Source organism: Dama dama, chromosome 2, assembly GCF_033118175.1.
Source record: "Dama dama isolate Ldn47 chromosome 2, ASM3311817v1, whole genome shotgun sequence".
NCBI classification, from domain to species: Eukaryota; Metazoa; Chordata; class Mammalia; order Artiodactyla; family Cervidae; genus Dama; species Dama dama.
The window spans coordinates 24746368-24760680 of record NC_083682.1 but is presented as its reverse complement, the minus strand read 5'-3'; the positions used below and the strand labels follow the sequence as shown (position 1 = coordinate 24760680).

Below are 14313 nucleotides of genomic sequence, written 5' to 3'. Positions count from 1 at the left end.
CACAGGAAAGCTAAGCACAGTAAGAAAAAAAAAATTATGCCTAAGTATAAACACTTAATGTATAACAGTTATGGTATAGAAGATCAGTGGGAATAAGATTAAGAACTTCAGTAGTGGAGTTGGGACAGGTTCCTATTTGTATCGTATACAAAAATTTATATATATATATATATATAGTATATAAAACTTAATATAGGAGACTACCTTAAGGTCATGATCTTGTAATAGGTGAGTTTTTTTTTTAAGAAGATGCAAAACTTTTACTGTAAAAGAAAAAAGACTAAATTTTAAGAAAGAAAAAAGACTAAATTGAGCTTATGCAAATTAAGAACTTCTGTTCATTAAACACACATTAAAAGGTGTGAAAAGACTAACCATAATCTGAAAGAATATACTCATCACCTACAGTATAATATCCAGAACATAAAAATAACTTTGGGGAATCATAAAAAGAAGCCCAATAGAAAAATAGATGAAACTCTTGGATAAGTATTTCACAAAAAATCCTAATGGCCGATAAATATATGGAAAGATTTTAATCCTGCTAATGGAGAGGGAAATACATAATAATTTAAAATTCATGAGATGCCATTACATGTCCATTAAATTTTCACTCCTGGTTGACCGTACCAAGAGTTAGAGAGAATGTGGAACAAAGGGAACTCTTAGACATTGCTGATGGAGGTTTACACAGCTACTCGAAATTAGTTTGGCATTAATTACCTAGTAAAGTTGTAAGTGCCCATACCCTATGTCCTCGCAGTTCTACTCCTTGGTTCTACTTTACACTAGAGCAGGGTTTCTCAACCTTAGTGCTGTTGGCATTGTGGGTTGGGGGTTGGATAATTCTTTACTGTAGAAAGGCTGTCCTGTTCATTACAGGATATAGAATCCCTGCCCTTTATCCACAAGATGCCAGTAGATGGCACATGCCACACACAGTTGTGACAACTATAAATGTCTCTAGACGTTTCTAAATATTCACTAGGAGGCTAAAATAGCACCCCCAGTTGAAAACCACTGCCCAAGAGTAAACCTTGCACATATATACTAGGAAACATAGCAAGAATGTTCATGACAACATAAATAATCAATCCACATGACTGTTAGCAGTATAGAAGCATGAATAAAGAAGTTGTATATTCACTCAGTAGAATACCATACAGCCATCAAAATGAATTTATAATTATATTCTTGAACAAGAATGTATATTAAAAACATTGCTGAAATAAGTCTGAATAGAATACACTTTGATTTAATTCAATAAAGTTCAGAAATAGGAAAAATTAAACATACTGTTTAGAGAATTGTTTATGATATATAGTATGTTTAAAGAAAGGAATGATCATCCACTAAGTCAGAGAAGTGGGTAACTCTAAACAGATGGGGATGCAGTTCGGAACTTCTAAGTTACTGTCAATCTTCTTCTTAAGTTGGGTGATGGCTACAAAAATAGTTCCTTTATGGTTACTCTTTAAAGTTACATTTGTTTTATACATTTATCTATCTATGTATGATATATTCCACAGATCTAATAAGACATAATGGTAGCTAATTTTGGCGTGGTATTCAAGGTTATATCATGGAAGATCCTGATTTTTAGCTACAGATTTTGTCCTTTAGTAAGCAGTTGGGAGTCATTTTAGATGTTTGAACAAGAGTAGGGTATTAAATGCAGTGATTATCGGGTATAATATCTGAAGTATACTAGATAAATACATTAATTAGCTTTCTGACTAAAAAATCACTAGCTGCTCTAAAACATTCTAGAGACTTAACACTAGAAATTTCTTACCCACATAATAGCCCACTGGGAGTCTTCCTTGCCGGCAGGCAACTTTCCTTCACTAGAGCTTCAGGCACCAGGCTCTTTCCACTTTGTGGTGCCACCGTCTCCCAGGGCTTCAGAGTCCTCTGCGTCAAGGAAGACAAGCGAAGAGGGACCAGTGGAGGACTGCGTTCCTTATGCATCTTGGCTTAGAAGTTAAATCTCTTCTGCTTATGGTCCCTTAGTAAAATCTAGTTGCAAGAGAGACTGGAAAATGTAATTACTGCATAAGCAACTGATTCTCAGCAACAACTCTGTATTAGGTGTGGGGAGCATGAACTTCTATAGAAAATCCTCTCAATCATAGCAAATAAGGAAAACTAGAAGCCACACAGAAGGCCATTGCAGTAATCTAGCATGATGCAGATGAGTGAGGGCTGCTGTCATTTGTCTTGATCTTACCAATTAAATTGCTTATTAATTTTAATTCTGAACATATATACTGCTTGGAATGTAAAATTAACATTTTTATTGCTTTCTGGAAAAGCAAACAAAAGAGATAGGGAAGGAAGCAGTTTTGCTCTTACCGGGGTTTTCAATAGGGAAGCAGTTTTATAAAGATATGTTTTAGTTGACCTTTAGGCATTTGAGCTAAAATAAATTAATATTCTTGCTATTTTTTTTGGTATCCCCCCCAAAATATTATTCCCATATTATTCTGAATTAGTAATTTGTCATTCTGAAATATTAATGTCCTATCACTTTATAATAGGCCTGGAAGTAGATATAAACAATTCATTTTCCTTCCTTCAAAAACTAACATGAAAGGAATGGTATGATAAAGAATTAAAGTAAAATTTGTCTTGACAAAATGATGGTTATGAGATTGTATAAATGAAGTACTTATTCATACTACATGAGTGAGCCTTTGAAAATAATATGCTAAGTGAAAAAAGCCAGACATGTATTATATTATTCCATTTACATGAAATGTTCAGAGTAGGCAATCCATTGACAAAAGAGATTAGTGGTTACTAGGGGCTGGAGGGAGGGGGAAATTGGAAAGGATCACTAATAGATACAGATTTCTTTTGAGGATGATGGCAGTGTTCTGAATTAGATAGTGATGATGGGGGGCAAATCCCACTGAACTGTATACCTTTAGATGGTAAATTTTATGCTATATCTCAGTTTTTAAGTTGCATGATTTTAAAATCACTTTATGAGTGAGTTTGGGAGTTTTCTTGGACTAAAGATAAGAGATTAAATTTTGTGGTTCCCAATAGCAGCCCCCACACACCAGCCATGACCTCCAGCCCCCTCTCTTCAGTGCTGCACAGATGCTTTGCATGCTTGCTCCCAGCCTCAGCCTGTCAGTTCATAGACATACATGAGAAAGATACTGGAGTAGTGAGAATCACTAAGTTTTCATAAGAGCGTTTCTGAAATGTTATCTATTGTCATTGACCATACTTTGGGATAGAAGTAAACAAAATGGTGCTTAGGAAAGTTGAAAACAGCTAGTAAATTCTTCTGTCAGGAGAAGGGAAGGTATGAAGACGGTTAGCAGATCAAGATCATTGAGTAACCCTTCAGAACTTGATGAACTCATGAATAAAGTATATGAGATGAGCTATACACAAAATATAGTAATGGGTGGAAACGGGATCATCAGATAAGTCAGTATGAACAACTTTGCCTAGCATAGTTTGTCTTAAATTAGTGATCAGTTAGATACTTGAGAAAAAAATTTAGCAGCCTTTATGGGATACAGCACTCTCTTTGTTACTGATGTTAGAAGGAAAGATCCTTCAACAATTTGTATCTTTTGTACAACAATCTAGTAATTTCTAAAATGGAGTCTACCTATAATTTAAGAAATTACAGTACTATCTTTAATAAAAATTAGTTGAGGAACATGTGTTTTCAAGGTAACATTGTTATCTTTTTAAAGGCCTTAAATAATATTTGTGACTAGTGCTTACATCTGTCCCTAAATTTGTACCAGAATCCTTAATTTGTCCTCTGGAAATACAATAAATTTTGGTTAGCTGTACGGAGTCCCATGAAGAACAATACTATCTGAATTTTTGCAGTATGGTGCTTTCGCTAGTGCTGGTTTTCTATACATGAAACAGCAGCCTTGCTACACATAAATAATGAATCACATAGCTGTTAATTAAATGTAATTTTCACGTTTGGAGTCCTACAAAGAAAATTGTGGAGCTAAGTTGAAAACAGATAAGAAATGGCCAGACATTTCCTGTTTACCAAAAATTAAATCTGTAACTGCCTTAAATTTGTTTTCCATTTTTAGCCACAGTCAGACTTGTTGGGGCTTATTCAAGTCATGATTGTGGTGTTTGGAGATGAACCTCCTGTCTTCTCTCGTCCTACTGTTTCAGCATCCTATCCACCATATCAGGCAACAGGGCCACCAAATAGTAAGTAGAATTGAGATTTGATTTTTAAACTCGTATAAACAAAAGAAAACAGAAAATCTTATAAAAAATAATTTTTTTTAATGACTTCCCTTTGCTTTTTAGCTTATCAAGTTAGTGGATTTTTTGGAGGTATTCTGAGGCCCCACATCTGCATGTACAGATTCCCAACAAAGACTGGCATTTGGGCTTTCGTTTGTGGGTAGAAATCTTAACTATGGATGTGCTGGATTCCAAAATGGAGGAGAAAGAATGCTGGAATAGAGCTGGAATTTTTTTTTAATTATGCATGCCATGGAATAGCTTTATTTGATCAATTTGGAGGCAGATAAAACCTGAAAGGCAATCTGACCTCTCCTTTTCTTTGCAACTCCAGGATCAGTGTTGTAGATAATAATCAATTACAAAATCAACTATATCATTCATGTTCAGCTATTCTGGGTATACACAATGACCTAGCTCTCAGCTTTCTTCTCTTGAGTACAGCCAATTCATTTTACTTTGAGTCCAGGGGGTGGGGCATGGAGTCAGTATCAATTCTCCCCTAATTGGTGTACATTATCTCTATTACTTCTGGATTTGTTTTTTCTTTTAATAATTCTTACTGATACTTTAAAATCACCATAGATAATTGAGAGTTGGTTGTACTTGTTTTGACTTTACTAAACCTGTTTATTGTGTTTTGAGCTGTGGTTTGTTTTTTTTTAACAGATTTTGTTTAATATTATAATTAACCAAATTTATTTATCTTATAAGTTAGATTACATGAACTTTCATTTTCCTTCTGCTGAAAATTATCCTCTTCCTCTTTTATTCATTCTATCTTGAGTAACATCTTGACTCACAAGCTGAATGGAAATCTAACAGAATTTCCTGAATCCTTTTCCTTCCCTACTTTCCCAGAAAAGGTTTGGTTGTAGCATTTTGTAGCTCTTTAAATAAAGTAGATTCTAGGGATTCTTTTGGTCCAGAAATTTGTTTTCATCTTAATAAATTCTGTGGACTTTAATACACAAGATTAATCTTGCCCATCTAAGTTTGAAATGCCAAATATTTGCTAGCTCATTATTCATATTTATTTGCTCAAATAACACAGCCAGTGACCACTTACAATAAAGGTAAGAAAGTTAGTCTCCTAAGCAGCATATTTTTCCTAAAGTTCTTCTAGTTTTATATTAACATGGGAAGTGCAGCGTTCTCGAAAGAGATCTCACCAAACAGATTACTGTTACAATTCCATTTTGTACTCACTACTTGTAAATCACTAAACAGTCTAGAGCTAATATATGTAAATTACTAGAAGAGACCAACTTACTGTCTACCCAATACTTTTTTTTCAATACTTTTTATACATTTAAACAATATTCTTTATTATTAGGTATGACTACAAAGAAATGAAGGTCTGAATTCTGTCCTACATATACACATCAAGGAATAGCCCACAAATTTTGATCCATACTTAAACAAATATGATCTTCTAGTTGAAAAATTATGTACTTTTATTATTATCATCGTTATCTTTAAATATTTTTGATCTTTGGTTTTAGGATGACTTTTGAGTTAGGTAGAAGTCACACCAAAAAAGTGTGCTATGGCCAAACCTCATTTTTTGACAGTAATAGTCAACACTTAATCAGTGGTAACTGTGAGACACAGATAAACACTTCATATTCTTATTTAATCCTTATATATGTTATGCTTATTTGTATTCCATTTTATTCTAGCTCTGAAATTATTTCACCTCATTATCTGCTTCATTATCAGTCTTGGACTCAGATAACTTTTGTTGTTTCCCAAAATCAAAATTTAAAGAGTTTGGTCAAATTACTAGCTTTGCAGAACCTTAGAAAAGGAAAATTACTTATAATTATGAGAAAATTGCTTATAATGGTGAAATGTCATTTATATGTGTGCGAGAGAAACTAACATGGGGAGAGAAACTAGTAAGTGACTGTACATGTTGCTGATACCTAATAGTGGCTGGCCTCATCTTTTGATGTTCATAAAGATCAACCGTGTTTTGACCCAGGAAGAAGAAATGTTTTATGAGACTTAGCAGTTGTGACATTTTGGAAAGTGTTTTCCCTTTCTGAAATAGCATTAAACATCATCCTGAGCTTCATTTTTCTTAAGAAAAAATTTACTTATGATACCTATAGATATATCTTAACAGGAAGACTATGAACACTGATACTTGGGGATGTAAGCTCATTCAACTCTGATAAAGACGTTTAAGGCCTGTAGTCAGAGCCCAGCAAGCTTCTGCCATCTACTTGCATTATGTCCTCCAAAAATTTATTTCTCAAAGGTTCTGCCTCTCTTCAAGCCTTTGTATACTATTCATCTGTTTATCACTCTTGTTTACCACCACATCCTGTGTTGAAATTAGCTACCTCCTGTACGATCCCATCGGAGAAGGCAATGGCACCCCACTCCAGTACTCTTGCCTGGAAAATCCCATGGATGGAGGAGCCTGGTGGGTTGCAGTCCATGGGGTCGCTAAGAGTTGGACACGACTGAGCTACTTCCCTTTCACTTTTCACTTTCTTGAATTGGAGAGGGAAATGGCATCCCACTCCAGTGTTCTTGCCTGGAGAATCCCAGGGATGGGGGAGCCTGGTGGGCTGCCGTCTGTGGGGTCGCACAGAGTCAGACACGACTGAAGCGACTTAGCAGCAGCAGTACGATCCCATATACAACACTCTGTACTCATCCTGTCATAACACTTGCCCCTCTGTATTGATACTCCTTTGTTTATCTCCTCATAAGACTATAAGCAGCTTGAGGCTAGGAAGTCTTTTTTTTTTTTTCCAATCTGGTACCTTTCATAGGAAGGCACTAAAATATTTATTGATTGAATTAATAGCTAATTCATCATTATATTCAGTGAAAAAATTTCACTGAGGATAATTTGATTCTCAGACAAGTCATTTCTAGTTAAGGCTGGAATTCTCTTTTTCTTCCTGTGTTGGTTAGCTTCTTGGCACCACTGACTAGCTTCTATATCATTAGTGTTCTCTTTAAAATATATATAAAACATTCTTTAGGCATGCTAGCTTTGAGCCCCTTAGTATTCCCCCTTAGTATTTCCAAGCTTTTGTTTGTTTGGTTTTAACTAATCTAGGTGAATATAAGTTCTGTGTAGGACTTCTTAATAGTAATCTGAAGTCCTTTAAAATCTTCTCTGAAGCCAACAAAACCAGCTGTGCTAATTGGTCAACATAATCTTGTAATAAATAGCAAAAGATATCTTAGATATAACAAAGAGGTCACTTTGTAAGAAGCTGACCTTGGACCCCTTCCTCCAGATTCCAAACTGAATTGACTCCTGTCTCAGATTGTAGATTCCTTTAGGCTTGAGGAGCTAACCAGGTTGACCTGTTGGCCAGTTATTCCTTGTTGGGATTGTCGTGTGTGTTGTCATAACTCATGTTTAATGCTTTTAGAATTATGTGATTTGAAGATATTTATTAGCTGTAGTAAAGAACTAATATGGATGGAGTGTTTTGTTGGCAAGATTTGAATTCTTTACCTGTATGAAATATTGCTGTGGTTTGATGGTGATGTAAGTCTTATTTAATAACCTGTATATCCAGGACTATATGCATATTATTTTAAAATGTTAAAAATTATTTTTAGCTTCCTACATGCCAGGCATGCCAAGTGGGATTTCTGCATACCCATCTGGGTACCCTCCCAATCCCAGGTAATGAAAAAATATCTTTTGAATAATTGTTTTAGAAATTCTGTTAGATCTAGAATAAAATAATGGGTGCTAACTAGGGCATTGAAGTAAATTTGGTTGTAATTTAATGGAAGGTAAAGCTCAGTATGTTGGTGAAATTTTATCATATGTACATAGTTGAACAGGAGTTTTTTCCATTCTAAGGAAATGCAGCTCTGTTCTATTTACAGAGAGGAAAGGGGTGGGAAATGATGATGATCTTGGTTAGTTTTGGACCTTGAAATCCTTGCTTCTTTCCTTTTGAGAACTCTGTATATCCGTTGTAAATAGCTGAAAGATTAATGGAATACTAATTATGATTTCAGCCATGGAGAAAAATATTTTAATATCCTTTTAAAAAACTGACCTTTTCTGTAAACTATAGGGAATGAATTAATAGTTCATATGATGGGGTCACTCTTGTCCACATGATATTTACTTATTCAGTTCATAGACTATTATTTATTCAGTTTTTTGCCAACCTTTATTATCCATATGATAATACTATGGAAGTAAATTAATAATAAAATCAGTCTGTGAATAATACATGTGAGAAAAATCAGTAAGAAATAATTGTTAACCCATGTTTTAAATGTGTGCCTGTTTCAGTGGTAATCTAGGAGTAGTTTCCACTCCTTGGGGTTAACTTAGAATCCAAGGTGGTCTTGGGACTGGCTTAGAATGCAAGACAGGCTTGTACTGGGTGCCCAGATGAAATATACAGCGACTCGAAATTAATAAGAATTAACAAAATTTTAACCCTCAATTCTTAGCTTCAAAAAACCCTCACAAATAAATGCAGCCAAATTTCCTCAACACCTGCCATAAATAAACATATGTATGTACATATATAATATGCTGACTCTTAGAAGTTAAATTTAGCAAGGGTATTTATTTGGGGGCCTTTCTTAGTTTCAGGGACTAGCTTGATAAGGTAGTAAATATTCTTTTACATTTAGATGAGTAAGCAGAGACTAGATGAACATCCATCAGAGACAAGAGAGACAGATTCCTATGGTTGTTATATACAGTAACAGGTTATCAGTTTTAGATTTCTTAAGGCTGTTAATTTTCTGATTAAGTTACAGAAATGGAATTCTGTCTGAAGCCTTAAAATTATAAGCCTTTATAATCAACAGTTGCTAGTAAACTAGAATGAACTTTGGGTACATAGGGAATGATTATTAGAAGCACAATAAGGAAATGGACTTCTGAACAATAAAGCCACTTCAAAAAAGACTCGTAGATAAAAATGAAGGCTGAAAATATTGACAGAAATGTGAATCATATTCATTTAATCTTATATAACCTTCAATGTATCTTTTGTAAGGTTATTTGTAAGAAGTTGCTTTTTGAGGCATCTATTTTTCAGAGATTTAATGGGGTTGTGTGTGTGTGTGATGTAACTTTTAATCTCATGATATGCTGATGAATTGTTAAAGGTAACTGTATTCAAATTGCTATCTGTATCTTTCGGCCTCTGAAAGGTCTTGGCAGAAGAGCCTGAGAACCTCTTTCCCTTCTTCCTTTATCCTAAAGGAGAGTTAATAAGTCAGTGACTCAAGAATCTGTATTCTTAAAACAGTGAATATGAGATTATTTATTCTTGTTACAGAAAGTTGGACTAGATAACCTCTAAGGTCTCTTTCAAATTTTAAGATCTTTTGAAAGTTTTATTTAGCACCTGCAGCATGTATACAAGGAAATTAAAAAGTATGTCAAGAATAGTTTGAGTATGGGTATATATACTAGCAAGCATGTATTATTAGAAAGAGTTTCTGATAGCAGAAAAGACAGGAAATGGTAAATGCGGGGATAAACTGAGCTTTAAAGGAGAGGCCATGTCTGACTGGAGGTGGGCGCTCAGAGGCGGCTTCGTAAATGAGGAAACTGATTTATGAGGATGACCTTAAGAAGAAAAGAAGGCGTTTAGAGGTGGAGGGAGCGGCAAACAGTAATAACATTTTACAGCTGAGAGGAAACTTATTAGTCATCAAGTTCAGCAACTCATTTTATGTAGTCACAGGTATGATATGAAAACCAAAAAAAAAAAAAAAAAATCCCAGCAAAGATTAAGGAAACACCCTAATATGGCAGAAAAATACAGGATTATGAGTAGGAGAATTGAAAAGAATAAAGGTGCAGCTTTCATGGAATATGAGTTCTACATGCTAGGAAGTCAGAATGGAAAAGTTCTCACAAAATATCTGTTGCTTTCAGTTCTGATATTGTTGGATTGCCTTTAGAAAAACTCAGGTTGCTTTCTGCTACTGTGAAGGTGGCCCTCAAATAACCAGGGCCAAGGGGCTTCCCTCGCAGTTCAGTGGTTAAGACTCTGTGCTTCCACTGTAAGGGGCATAGTTGATTGGGGAACCAAGATCCTGCATGCTGTGGGCCAAGAAAAAGCAAACAGAAACCACGGCCAAGCAAGAGTATTTCATTAAATCTAGTGTCGTTAATGGAATTTCTGTAGAACTTCACTTAAATAGGCAACTGTAGCTCTAAAACTGGAAAGTCATGAGCTCGTAAAACAATGGAATATCCAGCTTAGCTTCCTGGGCTTCTTAAAGACACTGTAGAGTTCGGGCCATCACGGTGGTTAATGCTTTCTGTCCTTGTCTTTAGTGGTTACACAGGCTGTCCATACCCGCCTGGTGGTCAGTATCCGGCCACAACAAGTTCCCAGTACCCTTCCCAGCCTCCTGTGACCACTGTTGGTGAGTACCCTTCAAAACTGTGTTTCTGCTCAGAAGGAAATTCAGTCTCCTGTTGTGAAAAGTGCATTACATGTTTCTCTTTATTGATAAGTTTGACATGTAACGTTGTGTAAGTTTGAGGAGTGCAGTGTGTTGTTTTGATAGGTTTATGTGTTACAGGGTGATTGCACTATGGCAGCACTAACTACATAATTACTGGGCACTGTTACATTCCGTGTCCATTACACAGCGCGTTAGGTCGCTGTGGTTCACTGCTGCTGCTGTTGCTGCTTAGTCCCTCAGTCGTGTCTGACTCTTTTGTGACCCCTTGGACTGAAGCCCACCAGGCTCCTCTGTCCACGGGCTTTCCCAGACAAGAATACTCGAGTGGGTTGCCATTTCCCTAGGGCATCTTCCCAACCCAGGGATTGAATCCACGTCTCCTGCATTGTCACGCAGATTCTTTACCACTGAGCCACCAGGGAAACCCCTATGGTTTATTACTTGTTACAGATTTGTACCCTAAATACCATCAATTTTATCACCCTCCTCCCATTTCACATTTACATGTGAATTGTTAGAATACTCTTTCTTTTTAGAGCTAAAACTCTTAATGGTCAGTGCCCTATATTCTAAATCTTAGAAGTGATTTATCATCATATAAATGAGCCTTCTACCAGAGCATAGAAATAAATTTGATTGATTCTTAATCACTTTTTCCTGCGTTTTTATTGGTGAACCTTGTATGTGTTGAACTATTAACAGATTCTTAGGTTTTCCAGCCTGGTTATATGTAAAGATAGATGTGCATTTTTAGGAGAAGAAAGCACCATTGGGAAATATGAGTGGGTCAGGTAAGACCTGTTATTTCTGACCAGTAGTTCTTGCTTTTTTATGTTGCTTATTAGTAGAGTTACCTGAAATGTAATTTTCTTCAACTGAGAAAATGAAAGTGATACAGGAACTTCTGCAGACTCCCACCACCCTTCCTGACTATCTACCACCACCTGTACCACCATATTTGCCTTTTCCCTGTTCTTACAGAGAGTGGGTCTTTCCCATTCTATAGTTTTCCTCTCTTTCTTTGCATTGTTCATTTAAGAAGGTCTTTTCATCTCTCTTTGCTATTCTTGAGAACTCTGCATTTAGTTAAATATTTTTCCCTTTCTCCCTTGCCTTTCACTTCTCTTCTTTCCTCAGCTATTTATAAAGCCTCCTCAGATCGTCACTTTGCCTTCTTCCTTTTCTTTTTCTTTGGGATGATTTTGGTCACTGTCTCCTGTACAACAATGTTATGAATCTCCGTCCATAGTTTTTCAGGCACTCTCTCTGCCAGCTCTCTTTGGCACAGTGGTTGGGACACAGACTTGGATTACTGTCCAACATTAAACCATTAATGTTGAATAGTTGCCTTGGAAACAAACCAGGATCATTTTGTTGTTTTTGAGATTGCACTTAAGTACTGCATTTTGGACTCTTTTGTTGATCAGGAGGGCTACTCCATTTCTTCTAAGGGATTCTTGCCTACAGTGGTAGATATAATGGTCATCTAAATTAAATTCGCCAATTCTCATCCATTTTAGTTCACTGATTCCGGTTACCTCTTGCCATCTCTGGCTTGACCACCTCCCATTTACCTTGATTAGTGGACCTAACATTCCAGGTTCCTACGCAGTATTATTCTTTACAGCTTTGGACTTCACTTTCACCACGAGACACGTCCACAGCGGAGCGTTGTTTCCGCTTTGGCTCGTCTGCTTCATTCTTTCATGGAGCTAATAATTGCCCTCTTCTCTACCCCAGAAGCATATTGGACACCTTCCAACTTGGGGGGCTCATCTTCTGGTGTTATATCTTTTTTGTCTTTTCATACCGTTCATGGGGTTCTCATGTCAAGACGCTTAAGTGGGCTGCCATGTCTTCCTCCAGTGGACCAGGTTTGTTAGAACTCTTGACTGTGACCCATCTGTCTTAGGTGGCCCTGCACAGCACGGCTCATAGCGTCAGTGAGTTATACAGGCCCCTTTGCCACAAGGCTGTGACCCTTGAAGCTATCACCTCCATGATGCCTACTTAATACTCTTGATTTTGGCATCATCCTTGATTTTTCATCAGGAACCTGTTATTTTCAAAATATATCTAGAATCTGATCATATCCAGTGCTGATCCGAGTCACCGTTCTCTCATCTGATTTACTTCAAAAGCCTTCTTCTGTCCTTAACCCCTACATCTGTTTTTAGCATAACAGCTAGAATGATCCTATTAAAAGATAAATAAATTATATCACTTCTCTGCTCAAAACCTTCCAGGGTTTTCCTGTTTCACTCAGAATTCATTCCACATTTCTGAGGCTTAGAAGGCTCTTTATGATCCTGCTTTCCTCCCCATTACTTCTGACCTCATCTCCTACTCATCTCCTACTCTTCTGTTTTAGGATTTGTCCACTGCCTGTTTCTTTACAAGGAGTAGTCAGGCCTACCCTGACCAATCTGTTCTCACCATCACCCCGCACATGTATACAAACATGTGGAACATCTAGAAAGTTCATACAGGTTTTTCTGTAAAATGGGAAAATCCAAAGGAGCTTTTTGGCCAACCCAATAGATTCTTGTGAAGTTTACTTTTCTGTTACATTTTCTGATAGATTGTAACCATCCTGATATCTGTTGTAAATATCCCTCCCTCCCAGCAAAAGTGTTTTCTTCAGTTGTTTTTGTCATTGATACATTCTAATTGAGATTCTAGTGGCATTGGTTTTGTTTTTTAAAAATATTCTCATCTGTCTGTCTCATCCTTCTGTAATACAGGTCCTTTTTTTTTACAGTGTAATTTTATTTATCTATTTTTGACTGTGCTGGGTCTTCATTACTGTGTGCAGGCTTTGTCTGGTTGTGGTGAGCGGGGATTGCTCTTCGTTGTGGCGCACTGGCTTCTCACCGCAGTGGCTTCTTATGGAGTACAGTCTTCAGCACACGGGCTTCAGAAGTTGCAGCTCGCAGGCTCTAGAGCACAGGTGCAGTAGTTGTGACGCCCTGGCTTAGTTGCTCTGCAGCATGTGGAATGTTCCTGGACCAGGGATCAAACCTGTATCCTCTGCATTGGCACGCAGAGTCTTATCCCTTTAGCACCAGGGAAGTCCTACAATGTAATTTAAATGCTTGGGTTAGAAACCTGATGATGGGAGATCTTTAAACCAATAAGCAAAACGTACTAATTCTTATTAAGTTCTCCATTTTGGCTCAGGCATCATCAATAAATTAATAGTGCTGTTTGTTAACCCTATATTTCTCATTGAGATGATGGTATCTGATTTGTAGAGAACCTCAGTTTCCAAAGATTTTTTATGTTAACCTATTTCAATGCAATAGGTATGAAGCATTTTATAGCTTAGAATAAATGACATCCATATAACAAGAAATAGGAATATTGGGAAAATGGTATATTTTGAATAAAATCTAATGTTTGTTTTTAGAACAAGTTATCAAAGCAATATTTTATTGTATTTCTAAGAGTACTTTCTTAGAAAGTCTGGAAACAAATTATCATTCTATGATTATATATAATATCCTTCATGTTGCTTTTCTATCCTTTGTTGCTTGTCTACTTGATTTTTTTCATCATATTTTAGTAGTACATTGTGAAAAACACTCTTGAACTTCAAAATTGTCATAAAGGAAAGCAGAA

General features: G+C 36.3%; 1 protein-coding gene across 3 annotated transcripts in view; it reads left to right on the top strand.

Moving 5' to 3' along the window:
• TSG101 (tumor susceptibility 101) overlaps nt 1–14313 on the top strand; it is a 42218-nt gene that overhangs the window by 13252 nt on the left and 14653 nt on the right. For 2 of the 3 annotated variants that reach the window (XM_061167880.1, XM_061167874.1), the window contains 3 exons: nt 4086–4212; nt 7849–7915; nt 10559–10650. In XM_061167880.1, coding sequence (XP_061023863.1) covers nt 4086–4212; nt 7849–7915; nt 10559–10650 — 286 coding nt within the window. The remainder of the gene's footprint in view (nt 1–4085; nt 4213–7848; nt 7916–10558; nt 10651–14313) is intronic. The other variant, XM_061167885.1, reaches the window with a different exon arrangement.